The sequence below is a fragment of the Pyrgilauda ruficollis genome, unplaced genomic scaffold (genome assembly GCF_017590135.1).
Source record: "Pyrgilauda ruficollis isolate IOZ18807 unplaced genomic scaffold, ASM1759013v1 scaffold29, whole genome shotgun sequence".
Lineage (NCBI taxonomy): Eukaryota > Metazoa > Chordata > Aves > Passeriformes > Passeridae > Pyrgilauda > Pyrgilauda ruficollis.
In genome coordinates this window covers 11,535,251-11,554,505 of record NW_024524266.1, presented here as the reverse complement: position 1 = coordinate 11,554,505, position 19,255 = coordinate 11,535,251, and the positions used below count along the sequence as shown (strand labels likewise).

Genomic DNA, 19,255 nt, shown 5'->3' with positions numbered 1-19,255 from the left:
TCCTGTGTAGGGTGCAACACTCAATACGGATGATGCAGCAAGAAAAGCAAGGGCATGTAAAGCACGGCTGCTACTCATACAAGTTTTTGTTCTAAGCTGTGATTACTATTTGCACAGAGAAAATAGAGGCATTTTTCCCCAAACACACTTAGACACAAACTTAAAGCAGCAGAGAATGACATCCATTAACTGCCCTTTTATATCTTTTCAGAGCTGAAAAAAAGGAAGAAGTCCCTCCTGCATCTTAAAATTGGCCACATAAGTTCTTATATCCCCTAGGAATACAAACAAATAGTCTGAAAAACCTTCCACAGGCAGAATCTCTTCTAATGTTAATAAACTGCCAGGCAATACTGGTTACCTGCCTCCACCTAGTGGTGACGGGACATTCTGCAGCAGCATTTGGAGACTGCTTCGAGGATCACCACGGAAGGATGCCGAGGGAACCACCAGGTGTGTTAAGAGCAGCATGCCAGAAACAATTCTTTTTATAATCTCAGATAAATTATATCCATCTGGAGTTAGACAGCACTAGACCCTGCCTGCTGAAAATTCACGTGCAGATCAGAACATTTTCTAAAACTTGTGCAGAGCTCAATGAAGAGGTGATGAGCATTTCCCTTTATTTTTCCCAGCTGTGGCATTTAGACAGACAGGAATACATTACGGGAAAGGATGAATTCTGTGAACAATTCCACTTTTACGTAAAGCATTTCTTCAACACTGAAATAAATGACATCCTAACTAGATGCACTTGATTCCGTTCAGGGTGCAAGAGGACAGACTACAAACTACAAAGGACAGAAATTTTCAATGTCAGTACAACATAATGCCAAGGCAGAAGAGACAACTGTAATTGCTGGCTAGTGGTCACCAGGACAACAATCCTTTTGCTGCATTTTTCCTATGAGACAATTCCTCACCATAGCAAAGATGACACTCTAACAAAAGGACATTCCCTCAGTCCCTTTTCTTGATGACATTTAATATTTTTTGTTTTAAAGAACTAACATGCAAAGAAGGGGCAGGGGAGCACACAGAGTCCTGCATTTTAAAAACACTACTGCCTTAAAAGGCACATGATTTCTTCAGCAAGGCCTGCTATGTAACACAAGCATCCTGGAAGCAGATTGCTGGACCAAAAGTAACTTAAATTCCCAATTCCACAGAGATAAAACCATTGGCATTTAATAGCAAACACAATAGAACACTCAAAATCATTTCAGAGTTCCCAGTATGTGACTAAGCTGCCAAAGCTGGTAGTAGTCATGTTTGACCTTCTGTCTATAGTCTAACCAATCCTCCAAGTAGCAAGCTTCAGTTAGTTCAATTGAATTTAAGTTTAAGTAATTTAAACTAAGTTATAGGCAGCTAATTTTATTTAAAGCACCCCAAAAATGTGTTCATCCTATGGCCAGACTGTTGAGTTGTCTGAGAGTGTGGAGGTTGACCCTGTCTGGGTGCCAGGTGCCCACAAACACACTCTGTCATTCTCCTGCTCAGCTGGACAGAGGAGAGAAAACACAGCAAAAGGCTCATGGGCTGAGATAAGGTTGGGGAGAGAACACTCACCAGTTACTGTCACAGGGAAACAGACTCAACATGGTATGTAATAAACTCAATTTCCTCATCAAATCAGAGTGTGATAATAAGAAATAAACCCAAATTTTAACAACACCTTCCCCTATCTCTCTTTCCTCCCCAGGGTGAACTTTATTCACAAATTCTCAACTTCCTCCCCACTACACTGATGGAGGATGGGGAATGGGGATCGTGGTCAGTTCATCCCATGTTATTTCTGCTGCTCCTTCCCCCTCAACTCTGCTCTGCTCCAGTGTGGGGTCTCCCTCTATGGGAGACAGTCGTCCATGAACTTCTCCAACATGAGTCCTTCCATGGGCTGAAGTTTTTCATTAATTGCTCCAGCATGGGTCCCCTGCAGCATCACAGATTCTGCCAGGAAGCCTGCTCTAGTGTGGGTTTCCCAGAGGGTCACAGTCTCCTTCAGGTATCCACAAGCTCCACCACGGGGCCCTCCAGGGGCTACAGGTGGATCTCTGCTCCCCTGTGGAGCTTCACGGGCTGCAGGAGCACAGCCTGCTACACCTTGGTCTTCATCATGGGCTGCAGGGGAATCTCTGCACTGGCACCTGAAGCATCTCCTGCCCCTCCTTCAGCGACCTTGGAGTCAGCAGAGCCGTTTCTCTCCCATGTTCTCACTTCTCTCTTTGGCTGCTGTGCAGCAACTTTTGGCCCTTCAAAAATCTTATCCCAGAGGCACTACCACAGTCAGTCATGGGCTCAGCCTTGGTCAGGAGCAGATCCATCCTGGAGCCAGCTGGCATTGCCTTTGTTGGACATGGGAGCCCTTCTCACACCCTCCCACTATCAAAACCTGGCCATATTAACCCAATAGAGAGGGTTATTCCATTTTTAGAGAGGACTATTTTGTTTTTTCAGGCCCAACTGGGAAGCAGCTACAAGGACCATCAAATGGGCTGAGCAGTCTATCAATAGATGTATCAAAAGCTCTGATGGCTGTCTGCCCCAGTATTAACTGTCCTTTTTTCAACATCTTCAGGAAGACTAAATTGCTAGAGAACACTGCTTCTATACTCCAGCCCTTGCACTGGCTACCCAGTAGCCCCAAGTTCAATTTTAAGCCATATCATCTTTGATATTGTTTCTTTCCCATCCTGCCATGTACATCTTGTTGCTTTGGGACCAGAAAATTTAACACTGCATAGTTTCACAACAGCTAAAACCCACCAGGGCTGGTTCAGGATTGCTGTCCTTTCCTTCTTTCTGTGCAATCACAGGCTGGAGAGTTGACTTACCTCCTCCCATGAGGACAAAACAAGCAGCAGGGCCTGCACCAGTCTCCACCTCAGCTGGTTCCAGCTGACACAGAACAACCTGCCTGCCCTCTGGCTGCAGCACAGCCATCATTTCAGCTTTCAGCACAAGCTTCTTTTTAAGAGTCCTTCTGCAAAGTCCAACAAAACCAGACCCCAGATATACATCTATCTTCATTCCAACAAGGTGAGCTAGTATCACCGTGTATGCTACAAGGACAGCAACTGCAACACAACGACTTGCTCTGTTTCCAAAACATTTAGTGTCCTTTTGATAGCAAAGTCTGCCACAAATATTTCCAAAATTAACAGGACAGAAACGCCATTAAAATTTGAAGTGTGGTAAAACCATATTAATCATATCTTACATTTCAACCACAAGATAATTTCTCTTGCCCATACAACCACAGCATTTTAAAATAGAGCAGCATATTAGAATTGCCAGAAACCTCATCCCACAAGTTTTGCTTTTCTTTATAAACCTGCACAATTTTACAGTACACCAATTTATATATATTTCAGAGCTTAAGGATATTATTCTAAAATACAGTACTTAGATTCTCCACACATCAGGAGACTAGTTTATGAGCATGACAAAAGAAATACAGCTTCAGAGAGTTAGACTTCACTGAACCATCTGCTGGCTCCTGTCACATTCTTGTACAATAGCACACAACTTTGCGGCATTTCAAATTCAGGATTACCTGAAGTATTATCTGTTGAAAGCTATACCACAATTCTATTACCTATGAGGTGACTATACCAATTTTCTCATCCCATTCTCAGCACCTATGTCAAACTCTTACACTTTAATGAATGACAAATTTCTGTGGTTTACACTCCACAATTAGAGACATTAGCTTAAAAACCATGTATCTCTTAATGAAGTACATCTGTTCTGCTTTTCCAAAAATTGTTTAGCTGCAATATTCTGCAGTGTGCCTTGCTGAGTCTTAAAATTATGCTTTTGAAGTCCAGACAAAAGCACTATATATTCAGCTGAAATAATGAAAAAAAGACAAGTCAGTTGGCAAATCCTAACTTTCATGCAAACTGCCTGGTAAGTGATTAAAGGGCGAAAACCAGCTTGAAGTCTATTTTTAGTTAGTTTTGTCTTTTTTTTAAACTGAAAATATGCAAATTGCAATAGATACAAAGCAGTACTTTATTACATCCAAGTATCATACCTGTGTGAAGTATTTTCCATCTTGTTTCAGGACTTTCATTGAGAGGTCAAGAATCAACCGTAGAAATTCCCATGTGGAATCTGCATATGGGCAATGATTGAAAAACAGAACAGCACATTATTGGCTTATTTACTTATTATATATTCAAGACTTGCAAAGTTAAAAAAAATAAATAAAGCCTGGATTAAAAAAAAAAAATGGAAACCATACACAACGGCAATGATGGCAGGAGTATTGTTTTTCTTCACAGGAATTTTCCTGAAGTTTCCAATAAATTAGGCAGTGAGGAAAATTTACTGGAGTATGAACTCCAAATACTTCTCAAGAGCTACATGAGTTTATATTATTCTGGAATAAGAGATTAAAAAGAGTGCTAGGCACTTGCTAGTCTTTTCTAATATTCAAAAAAAATTTTAAAAATAGTTGTCTTTTTTCTCAGATTTGCTTTTTAAATTGAAAAAAATACAAGCATTTATGCTGCAGACTATTATGCAGCAGAAGGACAGAAATGTAAAAATTCTCAGAAGTTTAAGTAAATAAATTAGAAGACTTACCTTCTTCTGGAGATGTGGAGATTGGAACAGCTGTCAGATCATTAATTACATAATCAAACATTCTTCCTTCTTTGGCATACCTCTTCAGTACAGGAATACAGTCTTCAATTAAAACCTGAAAGAATGAAATATTGTTGCTAGTCCTAAAAATACCCTAAAAATGACCAGGTAAAAAGAACAAATGTGGATTCACAGAAATTAGGAGGAAAAAATTACAAAATTAAATACATGTTTAATTCCAGGCTTCAGTTTCAACTTTTTACATCATATAGAAAGGAAGAACTTTGTAGGAATTATGACAATGAAAACACAGGCATTCCAGGACTGAAGTTCCTAGATCTGTGACCACAGTTCTTTCTATCAAATGCTGACAACAGTTAGCAGTTCCAACACGTGAGTTAAATAAGGTATTTGTATGAAAGGCCACTGATTTCCATGGATTAGCATGTGACTTCTGTTATTTTTTTGTGTGTTTCTATTAGCTAGCTCCTGTAAGCTAATAGCTGTGACAACATCTAAGGGCCAGTAATGAAAACAGAAACATGTCAGATTACACCTGGGCTCATTTGTAAGTGCTATCAGATGCAGCACAAAGAACTCAACTGTGGGGATGCATGACATTTGTTGGGGTTTTTATTTTACTATAATAGCAGTATAATACAAAGGGATTTTGCCTGCAAATTAAAAATAATTGTTAAATGTGTATTACAAATTCAGCTATTTTCAACAGTACAGAACAACTACGAAACACATTTCTTCTCTCTTTTTAGTAGTTTAAGGAATGATGTTAAACAGAATATTCTTACTGCTATCTCTTCTTTATTTCTAAGTTATAGCAAACATTTGCCTATTTCACATTCCTTAAAAGCTACATATGCAATTAATTTTAGAAGTCTATAGACTGAGAGTTAAAATACTTCCAATATGAACTCCAGTTATTAAAATATGCAAGTGTCATACGAAAGGAAAAAAAAAGCTTCCCAAGCTTGAGTCAGAAGACTTGTCCCCAAAACTTTGCCATAGCAGCCCTTCCAGACTAGGTCTACATGTATTTGAAATACGACTTGTAATGAAAGAAAACAAAATATTACCTGGTAGCAGTCTCCTTTCAGATTGTCTAAGACATCTCCGCACGTTTTACGCATGTGTTTTTTACACCCGTCAATCACCATTTGGTCAATGTTTGAAGCTTGTCAAGGCATAATAGATTCCAGAAATACAGGTAAGAGTTTCTGTTTCTTCAGAAAGAAGTTCTCAAAGAGGCATTCACAAAGAGATAATTATATGTGTCTACTGGTATATATACTGCAATAGTCAACCTTATGCACTGGCCTCCAGATTCAGTAAGATGATCACAAAGTGCTTATTTTTGGTTTTAACAATATTTTTGATACCTTAAGTTATCATTACTGTGAAAGTCTGAAATGTGAATTGTAAGACTACTGAAAACTCCATAAAGTTAAACTAGGGTAAGATTTTAACCCACATTTTTAAAACAGTTATTTTTAGTCTCAGCAAATAGATCTCAAAACCTAGGAAGATCAACATCTCATATGGATAACAGTGGTTTACGTTACAAACTATACCAACTACAGAATGTTGAAAACTTGATTTGTATTGGTATTTTTAGAACAGGATTGGTCAATTCATCAATACAGTTCATCAAATCCTGACACTTCTATCGATTAAATTCTTTTGCTTCTAGGCACTATTTTTTTTATAGCTTTCTTTAGGAAAACAGACAAACTCAAGAAGGCAGAAGTGAGCCCAAACTTGACAGACCTGTCTTCTGTTATTACAGAAAGCATGAGTCTGACGACAAAGGCATTCCTTTCCAGCTTTATGTAAACTGCTACTGAGAGTTATGGTATGGATTGGGAACCTGAAAGCAGGTGTTGCACAACGATGCACAAATATGTAGTCACTGGGTCTCTCTAAGCTGACAAAAAGATTTCACTTTAGACCCTATCTCCTCATGCAAATCAGGTAACCTGACAGGTTACTATGCTCAGTGCTAAGGTATCAGCAGAAAGCTCAGGTTAATATGATTGATGGGCCATTTGTCAAAGGATATCTCTACCATAGTAACCATCTTTGGCTTCAGTTTGACTATCTCATATAGTATACCTCCATCACCACCTCCTAGGATTAGAACTTCTTTCCCAGTGTAATCTTCCTTTCCACTGCCCATTATGGCTTGAGTATATGCCAGGTCACTTTCTGCCAGATCTGAATGGAAGGAAGAAAGAATTGGGCAGCAATATTAACTCTTCAGTTGCTCTCATTAATTGGTATTAATCCAGAGGTGATACAATACAGACCAAAGCAAAAACATCTACAGAAACAACCTGGCTCTCAGAGACAGTCCAAGTAATGAGATTCTTCTCAGAATCCCACACAGGATTTCTCCAGTTCTCCACACGAGCCCAACAATGGCCACCTCAGCATTGAGAAGTACTGTGTGCCAAGAGAAAAAGTAGCAGAGTTTTTGTAACTTGATGCTCACACTTCACACTTCAGTGGGTTTTTATCTCAGACTCATCCTGCAAGAGATAGATCTGGAAATTCTTGAAAATACATTGTGGACCCCAGCTAAAGACCAACCTAATGTACACCAGTGGATCCCTGTACAGAAACAAACATAACCATTAACACCCAGGTGCTGAAGGGCCCTGCAGCTTGCCTGCTGCCAGCATTAGCTTCAAAGCAGGCAGTAACACTCTCAAGCTGCAACAACAGGGGCCAAGATCCACACTACCAGGGCCAAGCTCTGTGCAGCACATCCTGTCACTCTGCCTGGCAATCACCATCTCATTTATGAGTGCACAACAACAAAATGAGACAAAGCATTATTTCAAAATCCCATGGAATGGAAATAAGTAATGGCATACTTCCCTTCCTACAAGGCACAATGTCATAATGTTCAAGCAAAACCTCATCTCCATATTAAACTCTGGTAAAAATTTCTGGCTAGAATAACTGAGTATCCAATTTGATGATTTCTAATACAATTCTATCTGGATTAGAAAATACCTTACTAATTAATTCAATAACAGTGCTTTTCAGCTGCCATCTGCACAGAAGCCCTCTCGACAGTTACAGAAAGCTAATTAAATTGTTAGAGGTGCTTCCAATGTTTTCAAAAAGCTGTACTCCAATTTCTTAATTACTCTGCCATTAGAGTGAAGCTAGGTATTCTATCCCTGGACAGCAACGTCCTTCATTTACCAGAGTCAGTCCTTTTCAACATAAGAACTAAGATTTTACAAAGCATAGTCCTTTTGTTGCCTAGATTTTCCAGCAAACAGCAGTCTCCAGCTTTAATGAACAGCAGTCCACCTTCTCCTAAGTCCACTTTCAAAAATACAAAGGTCAGCAGGCACAAAGTACCACATACAAAAACCCCCACATAAAGGTTGGGCCACCACTTTGATTAACTTATGAGTTCAAGTTCTATTATTTTGAAGAAAAGTCAAAAGATGTTCACCAATAGGGCAGCTAAATGGTTTGAGATACAGCTGTCCTATACCTCACCAAGCAGGAAATTCCCTTAGAGAATCCAGGGAGCAGCAGGTTTATACACACACGCCAGGTATCACTTCATATTTCTTCAGAACTCCATTGTGTTCTGAAGACTGACAAAGTAGCTTGTTTTACTGTCAAAGAGAAGCTCTCAGAAAGTTGGACTGGCAACAAGCACAAAACCTCATATAAAAGAATGACGTAGGGCAAGCTCTGCTGTACAACACCATCTTCTATTTTCCTAGGCCACTTTCTGCAGCAGAGATACTAACTCTAGAAAAATATTTTTTTTTTTTAACTCTAGATTTCACACTGGTCAGCCTGATTAACATCCTTAATATGCAGGAACAGATATATCTGTACATGCACAAACAGCTTCCAGCATCTGAACCATTACCCTTAGACATCTATTAAAACTGCCATAGCAGAATAGAAAACAACACTTTTGACATTTTCATGCCAGAGATCCTTAAGTGAGATGATACTTACTAACATCCCCACTGAGAATAAGAATATTCCCAAATTGTTTTGAATGCAGAATTTTAATATTCTGAAAAGGTGAATCTTCATCATAAACAACTTCATCTATGTCATACTCCACCAGGCGCCCATCAGCTGTGGGCCAGTATCTATCAATAACACCTCCTCTCAAAATGGCTGGCAACCTGAAAAAATAATATGAAGGAAGATTACAAAAATCTGGAATGCTTATTTTAAAAAACCCACTTTAAACATACTGTGGATTCACCATAATGAATAATATTTGTGAGAGGCTTCCAAGAAAACTTGCCACATTTAACACTTAACAGATATAAGAAAATTTAAGAATGTTAAATATATAGAGCTTGCTAAGGAAAAGGTAGTATACATGGTTCTTCTATATGTACAACTTCTACAATGTACTTGTGAATTTCTCTCTGTTCTAAGAGATGGAATTTACATAATGAATGAGCCTCTGTAGAAGAACCAGGTCATAACTGGAAGTTCATAAAATACAAAAACACAGCAGGCAAAAAAACATGACAAAACCTCTTCCCATCTTCGGTTCAGTTAAGGATGACATTTCTCTGAGATTAAGTGGATCTCATTCTGAAGCTATACTGAGACACATTTTAATACATAGAGAAACAAAAAAAGAAGCATTATAGTGTTTCAAACTGAGCTGGGTCAGCCGGCAGCACATAACCACAATCCTTGATACCACTCAATAGTCTGCATTACTTTTTAAAAGTGGTTAAAGTGTCTGCTAAGATTGTTTTGGGTATGTTGTTTGTGGGTTTTAGGATTTTTTTTAATTCCATAGAGATGTACCTTGGTTCAAACCAGCATTTCACCTGTAAAGAGAAACTATCTTTGAAATGACAGCAAACAACCACAGAGATTGCATTTAGGCAAAATGTGCAGTCACAGAGCTCATCAGACCTCCCACACACACTTCAAAGAATTAAAGGGGGTTCTTTACAGGAGACTGTAGCCGAAGACGAGATTCAACAAGCTTCTTCTAAATTCCCTAGTGATTCCCAATCAAGGTTCCAGAAACACTTCCCACCCCCAGCGAGCCGCCAGATGGCGGCACACGGTGGGAGCAAGAGCAACCCTGCCTTACAACAAAGGCGTGAGAAACTTCTCCAGCTAGTTCATCCTAGTGCAGCTGCATGTGTGCAGCTGGCACCAAAACAAAACAATGCAAAACGCAACACTAATTAAAAAGAACCCAATAAACCCCAAAACCAAAAACAAGCAAAAAAAAAAAAAAAACCACCAAACCACATTGAGGAGCGTGTGACAAGATCCATGCCTGATGCACTAGGAGGTTCACTCTAGGAGGTTCACCTCCCTATCCTAAGGTAAGCAGAAGATCTAGACATTGTTCTGACCCATTTTTAAGAAATTCCTATCACAGGGATTCCACAAACTCCCTTTATCACTACAGCACCAAAACAGCCTCAGAAAGCTTCTCCTTCATAAGCACACATGGCAAGATCATCTATGTTCGCACACTGTGCACCTTTTGAGAGGCTTTACCAGGTTGAAGTAACAAGATAATTACTCTGTTTTACAACTGTAAAACAGAAATAACAACATGCAAGTATAATACCACTTTTCAAATTACTACCACTTTATTTGTGCTCTCATAACCTTCCGATCTACTTTCTGTCATAGTACTGCCTGTTTTCCTATTTTGTCTGTTGTTCGCTCCTTGGCTTTACTCAGCCTTGTTGATTTCTCACTTGCTTTTTACTTTTCTTCACCCCTTTTCACTTTTACGTTCCTTCAAGCACCTGCTGCACTCTCTACCATGCGCATGCCTAGAGTAAGTGCTCTCTGGCTTCAAGGTATCAGTCGCTGCCAGACAGCCACCATGAAGACAATAACAAGCCACATCCAGTATGGAAGTTATTTCAGCACTAGGCCATGAGCTGCAATGAGAGTTCTTAAATTTTAACACATAGCCTTGAATTTAAATAATCCAAACTGACAAAGGGCTTGCAAAGCCTCCATCCTTAAGTTTAATTACAAAAATTTGCTACAAAACATAGCTACCTTCTTGGCAGGTCCCTAAACCACACATACCCACAGCGAGCACCATGATGCACAGCAGAGGCAGAGATGTGAGATGTGAGAAAGAACTGCAGGAAACCTTGTCAGGGCAAAGTCTCCTCTGTGGGCTTGAGCTCCATTTTAGCTCTAATCCTCATCCCTGGTCCCTTGTGCCAGAGCTGCACTGTAGCTCCATCCCCACCTGCCCAAGCTTTTTGCCAATCCTTGACACCCAGCTTGTGCTCAGAGTTGCCTCAGTACCACAGCCCAGCCTGGCAGCCACAGGGCTGGGTCTGATCCTGGTCACCATCACCAGCTCGCCATCTCCATGAGCTATGGGATGTGGCCCATAGGGTACAGTTTATGCCCTGCCACCCCTGGCTGCCCAGCTCTTTCAGAGCAGTCTGCTCCTGCTTCCACACTGCCTTTTCTCTCACTATTTCATGCAATCCTCCCAAGTAACTAAAAAAAAAAATCCCATCCATACCTTCATACTCCAGGCTATTCATTACAGGATTTACAGGAAAGCTTCATTACAGGAAAGCCTAATTTGCTTATTATCTTTAGTAACTATGCAGACAAGCCACATACAGAAGCAGAGGTACAACTTACCGTTTCACCCTTTTTATGTTATCATGAATCAACTCTTTCATTCTTTCTTCTACTTTGTTTAGAAGCTGCAAAAAATAGCAAACGAGAGGTAGTATTTGTACATCAGCACTTTATGCAAAATATTTTTTAAATTAGCCTACCTGGAAGTCAATAAAACAGCACCTGCTATGAAAAGGCTTTGAAATGTAACATTAGAAGCCCATGAGTAACTAGCTGGCCTCAGCCTTGTTACTAGCAAGCATATGCACATTTCAGCACCTGTCATCACTGCATTTAGCTGTTCTCCAGGACAACACATCCACAGAGGGAACATGAGAGCCCTTCAAAGTTCCATTCCTGCTACAGTAGTGGCTTCTTACCCCTGCAATACTCAGTGTCTAGAGCCTTCATGCCAGAGATGAAGCCGTTTTTCTCCATGGGGCAAAAGACTGAGTACGGAGGCTTCCCATCTCTCAAAACAGAGAATACAAAGAAGTCTCACAGGAATACACCAGGCTGCAGACAGAGCATCTCATGTCCTCTCTCACTGCCCTTGGGTAGCTGAAGAGACCCAAGCCCTAACCAAGGCTGCTGTATCTTCACAACTGTTACAAGGAACACGAGGCCCAGTACTTGCAGAGGATTGTGTGCATTCATGCACTCACACGTGTGCACAACTTTCAACAGGTGTTACTGTTCCTCATCTGTGAGCATCCAGGTTTGAACTGACTTTAATATTTTTCATTTTTTACCATGACAGACTTTGATAAACCTGACAAAATATGAGCTCCCCATACAGTTAGGTAATCCTAGTAAGATAAGCAACACTCATACCTGATCAACTTCTTCTCTTCCTTTCATGTCATCATTGTAGCTCTGCAGATCCACCAACACCAGTCCATGAGGGTGAATTCTCAAATTGGCAAAACTACAACAGAGACAATGATGACAAATTTATTATCAAAAATCAGAGTACAGAAAGAAAATCTAAAACAAGTTATATTAAAATTCAGAATTAATATCTTTTTCCCCAGCATCTGTAACTGTTGGCAGTGCCAGCTCAAGTCTTCCTCTGCAGGTCACAAAGAGCAAACAAAGTTGCAAGAACAGTCACTGCCAGAACCAGTAGGAAGCAAGGCAGTGAAACAGGTGTTTAAGCCACAACAACAACAACGGTACAATGAGAATACACTGTTTGCTAGTCTATAAGGCCTGCTGGAGCAGGTGTGTTGGTTTGGTTTCAGCTTTTTAATTGAAAACAAGCCTTAAGAAAACAGCTGGACACTTTCCTTCCCCTGCATTTTCCTTTTCACTTCTGGGGATGTGTCTCTGTTTTGTTTTGCAGGCAGGGTGGTTGCAATTGGTTGCTTGATTTTTTGGTTGGTTGTTTTTTTTTTTTTTTTTAATAGTAATTATTCAGAGACACTGAACAGTCACTGCCAGAACCAGTAGGAAGCAAGGCAGTGAAACAGGTGTTTAAGCCACAACAACAACAACGGTACAATGAGAATACACTGTTTGCTAGTCTATAAGGCCTGCTGGAGCAGGTGTGTTGATTTGGTTTCGGCTTTTTAATGGAAAACAAGCCTTAAGAAAACAGCTGGACACTTTCCTTCCCCTGCATTTTCCTTTTCACTTCTGGGGATGTGTCTCTGTTTTGTTTTGCAGGCAGGGTGGTTGCAATTGGTTGCTTGATTTTTTGGTTGGTTGTTTTTTATTTTTTTTTATAGTAATTATTCAGAGACACTAATCACATTCAAAGCTGAATAAAAATCTGTAAGTGAAAAACAATAAGCATCCTGGAGCAAACCACAGCTTTGGCTGGCAAAGAAATTGCAGCAGCAAACTCTCATTGATGAATACAGATGCAAAGTCAACAAAATTCATACTGTGTATTTACTACAGAAACGTATAAAGACCAAAGAGCAAGGCTTCGCCATGCTAAGTACATTAGGTGAATAAACAGTGAATCTCCAAGAACCTGCAAGGAGGAAAACAAGAACTAAGGGCAGTGGGGAAGGACACAAGAAAACAGTAGCAGAGGCAATATCCTTCCCATTCTAGGGAGGAGAGAAGACAAAAAGAAACAGAAAGGCTACAAAGGAAGCGGAGGAGAAAAACATACACTGGAAAAAAAAAGCAGAAGAGGGGATGAGAACAGGAATGGCTGAACAAAGAAAGGGTATTCAGAGATAGAAATGCACTAGTACAACACAGAAACCTCAGATAAAGCTGTATCATTCTCTGAATGCTCCATTCTCTGCCTGTCTCCTCTTATCACCCCACTCAGCTCCAAAGGAGAACACAAACCAACTCTTGTTATGGCAAAGTTTACATGACCTTTCATCTCCCCGCCCATCCCACCTTTTTTTGTCTCTTCCAGAGCCCCTTTTGCAAACTGTCAGTCTCAACAGGAACATCACCTCCCCCATGGTGCTGGGACCTTCAGCCCTCAGCTGCAGTCAGAGATAAAACCCTGAATATTGTGTGTTATCTGAAGATAACTTCTGGTAACTGTAAAACAATCAAATTATGAAACTGACTGGAGCAATTAAAGAATAAAAACACCTTGCTGGTTTTGGAACAGCAGTGTTCTGCAGCTCTCATGCGTTACTACTGTCACTCAGGTCTCTTCAGAGGATAGGTCTGGGCAGTCTGAGTCTTTCCTCAAGACTCTGCAGACAGGTCCTACCTCAGGAAGAAAAGGCATTTCTATTTACTATTTACGCATGCACATCCAGAGCTCACAGACTGTCATCACCTTGGAGCAGCCCTCCCTCCATCCCAGAGCTTCCCCACTAGGTGTCCTCCGACACAGTTTTTTGGTTAGGCATCACAAAAGCCTACCAGGATTCTGTTTACACGAAGATTTGGGTGTTTCTAAAGGAGAGAAGGACAAAAGTGCAGAACTTAGAAGATGGAAATACTGGTCACTCCAGGTTTTGGACATGACCATTCACAGTGAAAAGGGTGAAGTCCATAGGCCCTCAGAGCTGTGGCACTACAGACAGAAATATGTATATGCAGTTCGTAAGACAGCTCTGATTGCCTGAAAAGTGGCACGGCAAATATTTTCACTGTTAGGAAAACTTTGTATCAGTTTGTTTCCATATTCTGGGAGTTGCTGTTGGCAGAAATGAGCAACAGATTGACTGCCCCATGACTCGAGTTCTCATTTACATTAATTTCCTACAAGAATCACACAGCTGTCATAAGATTTGACAGCTGACATCTTCACTTCCCCTGTGACCCCATGAGAGCCTCAGCAGGGGATGCTCCTGCCCCTGGTCTGAGGTGGGAGGCAAGAGAGACAGAGAGGAGAGCTGCTCTGAAAGTACAGCCACACAACTTCAGATTTGTTATGTGCTATGACAGCATTAGAAGACAGAGACAACAGCCTGCAGAACCATCCATTTGATCCAATTGTCACCTCTAGCAGAATAGAAGGGTCCTGACACCTGGGGCAAGGAGGAAGAGATGAAAGGCAGGCAGCAGGCTGTGTAATGGGACTGAATTTCCAGTTCCAACAGGTTCCAAGTTTCTGGCTGATATTCTCAGCTAGTTTATGGTAAAAAAAAAAACTTGAATGAAATTCAAAATTCTCAACAATAATACAGGTCCAGGTCAGTTATACCTTGGCTGTAAGTTATCCGGATGAAAACACACATCGAAAATAAGCTAAAATGCCTTTAAAGATTTAAGCACACAGCCAACAGTACAAGAGTACTCAAAAATGTGAACAGTCCAGTATTAAGTAGTATTAATGCAGTAGTGGTAGGCCAAAGCTGAACTCACAAGAAGTTACTAGCTTCAGTCATCAGACAGCAAAGGCTATGCCGGCTTTTGTCACTTTACATTTTTCTGCTTGGCAGAACATATATGAATGCAGTTTTTTATCAGCAGCTGCTCTTTTAATATCTGGAAGAGGGTTCTTTAAAACAATGAGAATAGTTTCCATTTTCTATCTATGAATATACAAGAAAGATTACTTTAGAATCCAAATGAGGGGAAAAATAAAGCTTGCTTCAAAATTAGCCCCTCCTGTTTCATCTTTCTGAAAAATATAATACCTATTTTAAAAAAAAAAGCCACCTGCCAGACTTTTGGTGTGTGCTTGCATGTAATTTCATAAAAGTAGCAAGGGAAAAAAAAAGCTCAGTGAGGAGTTATCCTCTTCCTTTCCATCTGACAAGGAAATCTGCACCTGAAAAGCAGCCCCCACTCTAAGAACACTCCACTTGCTGCTGCACCTGCATATCTGTCACATCCTTCCAAGGCAGCGCTCAAGCTTTTTGTGCTTGTATGCACAAGTGTCAGCTATAGACACAATTCTATTGAGTGCTGCATCTTAGCACTTGAACATCAGAAAACATCAGATGTCAACAAATAATTCCAAGCTGCACAAATCAAAAAGTAACTGCTGGAAACAGAACTAGGAAGCAAAGATTGAAATATTCTAACCCAAAATGTATCATCCTACCTTAGTGACTTGTACTGCAGAGTACAATGAAACATTACAATCCCACGTACCCAAGAAAGGATTTCCCAAACCACCACACCCAGAAAATAAAGCTGGATAGAAAGACAGGTACCTACAAATTCCTCTTTACCCATCAAAGCTTTTATCTGCTGACTAATTTTGAATCACTACAAAAGAAAATAGTTCAAGTATTTAAAAAACAGCTTGGCACTAAAAGCATCACCTGTCAAACTACTCAATGAGAGAGGAAATAAAAATGTGCTTATACTAGGAAAACATGAAATTTTGAGAATGGCATGACATTGTTTAACTAAAACATACTCTTTTTTAAAGTTCTTCACCTTAATTACAAAGTACTTGAGGGACCTTAAGGAGCTAGGCAATCACATTTCTTCATTATACCATTAGTCCAGTTCTGTTTTTACAGAATATGAAAATTAAACCAAGAAAAACTGTTGCATGGTAGCTGTTGCTGATTCCTACCAACTGCTTTCTATTCTTCAGCCCATTTTTACACTCTGGGTCACTCCATAGGCAACTACAACACTTTAGCCTGAAACAAAGAGCTGAGAAATATTCACCCTGCTCCTTTAAAATATGCTGTCTAGCATACAGAGTGGTTAGCAAAAGACTAACAAAGAAAAGAAAAAAGTAAACATACTCCCCTCTCCCTTCACAGTGTTAACATATTCATCAGCATCCCTGTGACATAAAAACCAAATTCAACTGGGTAAAGCTTGCACTGCTGTAAACAGTGGAGTCAAATGCAGTAGGATTATACTTCTCTAAACAAGAATTCAGACACCAAAGTTAAAAATGGATGTGTGGTACAGGGGAGGTCAAAACTTTTCTAAAAGACACTCTTCTCTGTAGAAACCATGACTCAAGTTTCAGGTTTTGGGGGTTTTTGAAGAACTTCAAGGTGGAACACTACAAAAGAAAGAGCACAAACTTACAAGGAAAAAACCTTTCATAGCTCTATGCAGTATAATAAAAGGCTACTTGCTCACCAGCAGTAATGAGATTAAAACAAAGTACTAGCTGAGAAGATAGCAATTTCTAAAGATTAGCTTCACTGATTTTTCTCCTTAACTTAGATGTAACAACACTTCTCAATCTGTTGAAATATACTGGGCAGAATGACCTATAAAGTCTCATATACATTAGGTAAGATAAAAACTTCACATGTTTTAAACCTAACTTTTAACTGTTTAGTCCAAGATAGTGACATTTCAGTAAAAGCATGCTGCTTAATGTGACCCTACAAACCACTCTAGAAGGAATCTAAAAACACAGAGATCAGAAAAACAAGATTGCTTGAGACTCAAAACCCAAGAGACAGAGCTCCACTCTGGCACATGCCACTGCTCCCCAAGCAGTGCTTGGACAAGGGGGCTGGCAAAGCAGAGAGGAATGCATCCATCCCCACCACTCCAGAGAAAAACTTGAGCGGCTCAAGTGAACCATTCCCAGCCCCACTCCAGAGGCCTGTGTTGACAACCTCATTAGTAAATATCTTCAGTTGAACCTCCCTCAATTAGGTTTTTTGTCAGAACAAATCACAAAGTAAATGGACCAGGTAGAGTTGCCACATATGACTTTTGCTTGCTTAGCTTTGGACAAAAGAGAACAGGGATCTGTTGCTTTGGTAATGACAACAGGAAACCAGGTCTTAATCCCCAAATCAGCTCCAATTTGTTCCACCAGTGCAGCCCTCCATGGAGCTGTTCACTTGGTGGCTTTGTCAGAAACAGTTCTGTCAACAGCCCACAATTCCACAGATTGCAGCACGGGGCACCCTGCAGGCTGTGGGGTTATCTCAGCAAACTCTGGAGTACAGACACAGTTTAGCAACATATTACTAGCTCATCTCAAATATTTTTCTCAGGGATTAGTACCCAGCTTGTTACATCAACTGCACATCTGTCTTGCAATGGCTCAGTCACCTTTGGCTGGCTAAAAACATGTTTGTGTGCACATGTTCACAAAACCCTTGCTCACAGCACCCACTCCATTTCCCCTACTAGGTTATTTGTAACAAGTTGTAGCCAGTCATCCTTACAAGAGCTGTTCATGACGTACCTACATCACAATTCTTTTTTCCAAGTTTTACTACAAGCTGCTGCTGGAAATGAAGTACACTCACTGTTTTGCAAGGAAACAAGAGGAAAAGCCTGCTTTTAGCAGGCTACTTTTAGCCTGGCTACTTTCTTTCTAGTTGTGTCAGGTAATATTTTTATGCTAACTAAAACGTATGATATTTTAAGGCACTAAGATAAAGTGCAGACAAACTTGCTGGTATTAAAACAGAACTAGAAAGTTCTGTTTTAATTATTTAGTCAGTTGAAATCCATATGAGCTCATCAGCTCATTCTTACAATTTGTGAAACATGTTTGTTTTGCAAGGTTTTTGAAACTGTCCAGTCTGTTGAGTTTTATGGGTTTACAACCTCATTTGTTTAAGTTAACTGAAACTACATCAAACAAATACAAACTACACTAGCAGAAATGTACTGTTTAGGGCTACCTTAAAAAAAAGTGTTCAGGCTTATTGTATAACCAGAGGAAACAAAACTGCTGAGGTCCCAAAACTCACAGAAAGTTCCCCTAAGCACATGTTCAGCTGACAGCATAATAAGAGCAATGAGTCAGATATTTTAAAACTTAGGTTCTTATAGAAATCTTCCTCAGAGTTGCTTCCAGGTGCCAGTTCACTTATCTCCTGGAAAAGTTATCCAGCAAAACTCTTATCTAGGGGGTTCCTGGAATACATCAAAAGACAGGCAATTTAACTCTGAACCTGCTCCTTTAGAAGAGGCTATCATCTTAGGAGGAATGATCAGATGAATTTGCAAAGAGAAAACCCAGTTTGAGAATTCACATCTCATATCCCTCTAACACTCAAGGAAATGCTGGAAAGCAACATGAGGCCATGTAATCAAATATACTCAATCTTGTAGTCTCCTAACTTCTTTTTATTTTTAGATATTATCTTTTAATTCTTTTGAGTTGGTAGAATCTTGATATTATATTTTTAGGAGAATTACATGAAAACTTAACTCAATAGAGAGGAAGGATAGAACCAGAGTAGAAAATTACCAACTTTGCTATCTTTTTACCAACTCAGAGACAAAGGCTACCAGAACTGCAACATTGATCAAATTATTCAGGAAGAATATGAAAGCACATGTAAGTAAAGACAAAATAAACAAGGCTGTATGAAAGCAAGATACAACTAACAGGTTTTTCTAGACACATCAAGTATAAAAACCAAGTAATTTTGAGCAGGAAAAGCCAGTGCCACATTTGAAAAGCTAACTGAAATATAACAAAAACTTCATAGAGCACAATTGAGAATGATAAACATAGAACTACTCATATCCACTTACCTGTTACCTTAGTTTGGGTCCCAAAAACCCCCCACAAAAAAATCCCAATTAAACAAACAAACAGAAACAAACCACCAAACAAAACAAATCCATCCAGCAAAAAAGAGAAAACAGGCAACCCCAAAGCAGCAACTGC

At 39.9% G+C, this 19,255-nt stretch overlaps 1 protein-coding gene across 1 annotated transcript in view; it reads right to left on the bottom strand.

Annotated features, from left to right (window-relative positions):
• The window catches only part of SMS (spermine synthase), a 45,048-nt gene that overhangs the window by 10,555 nt on the left and 15,238 nt on the right, over positions 1-19,255 (bottom strand). Inside the window, exons 3-9 of the mRNA XM_041472393.1 lie at positions 12,085-12,178; positions 11,272-11,336; positions 8,608-8,783; positions 6,671-6,825; positions 5,688-5,777; positions 4,597-4,711; positions 4,043-4,122 (exon numbers count right to left, since the gene is read on the bottom strand). Coding sequence (XP_041328327.1) covers positions 4,043-4,122; positions 4,597-4,711; positions 5,688-5,777; positions 6,671-6,825; positions 8,608-8,783; positions 11,272-11,336; positions 12,085-12,178 — 775 coding nt within the window. The remainder of the gene's footprint in view (positions 1-4,042; positions 4,123-4,596; positions 4,712-5,687; positions 5,778-6,670; positions 6,826-8,607; positions 8,784-11,271; positions 11,337-12,084; positions 12,179-19,255) is intronic.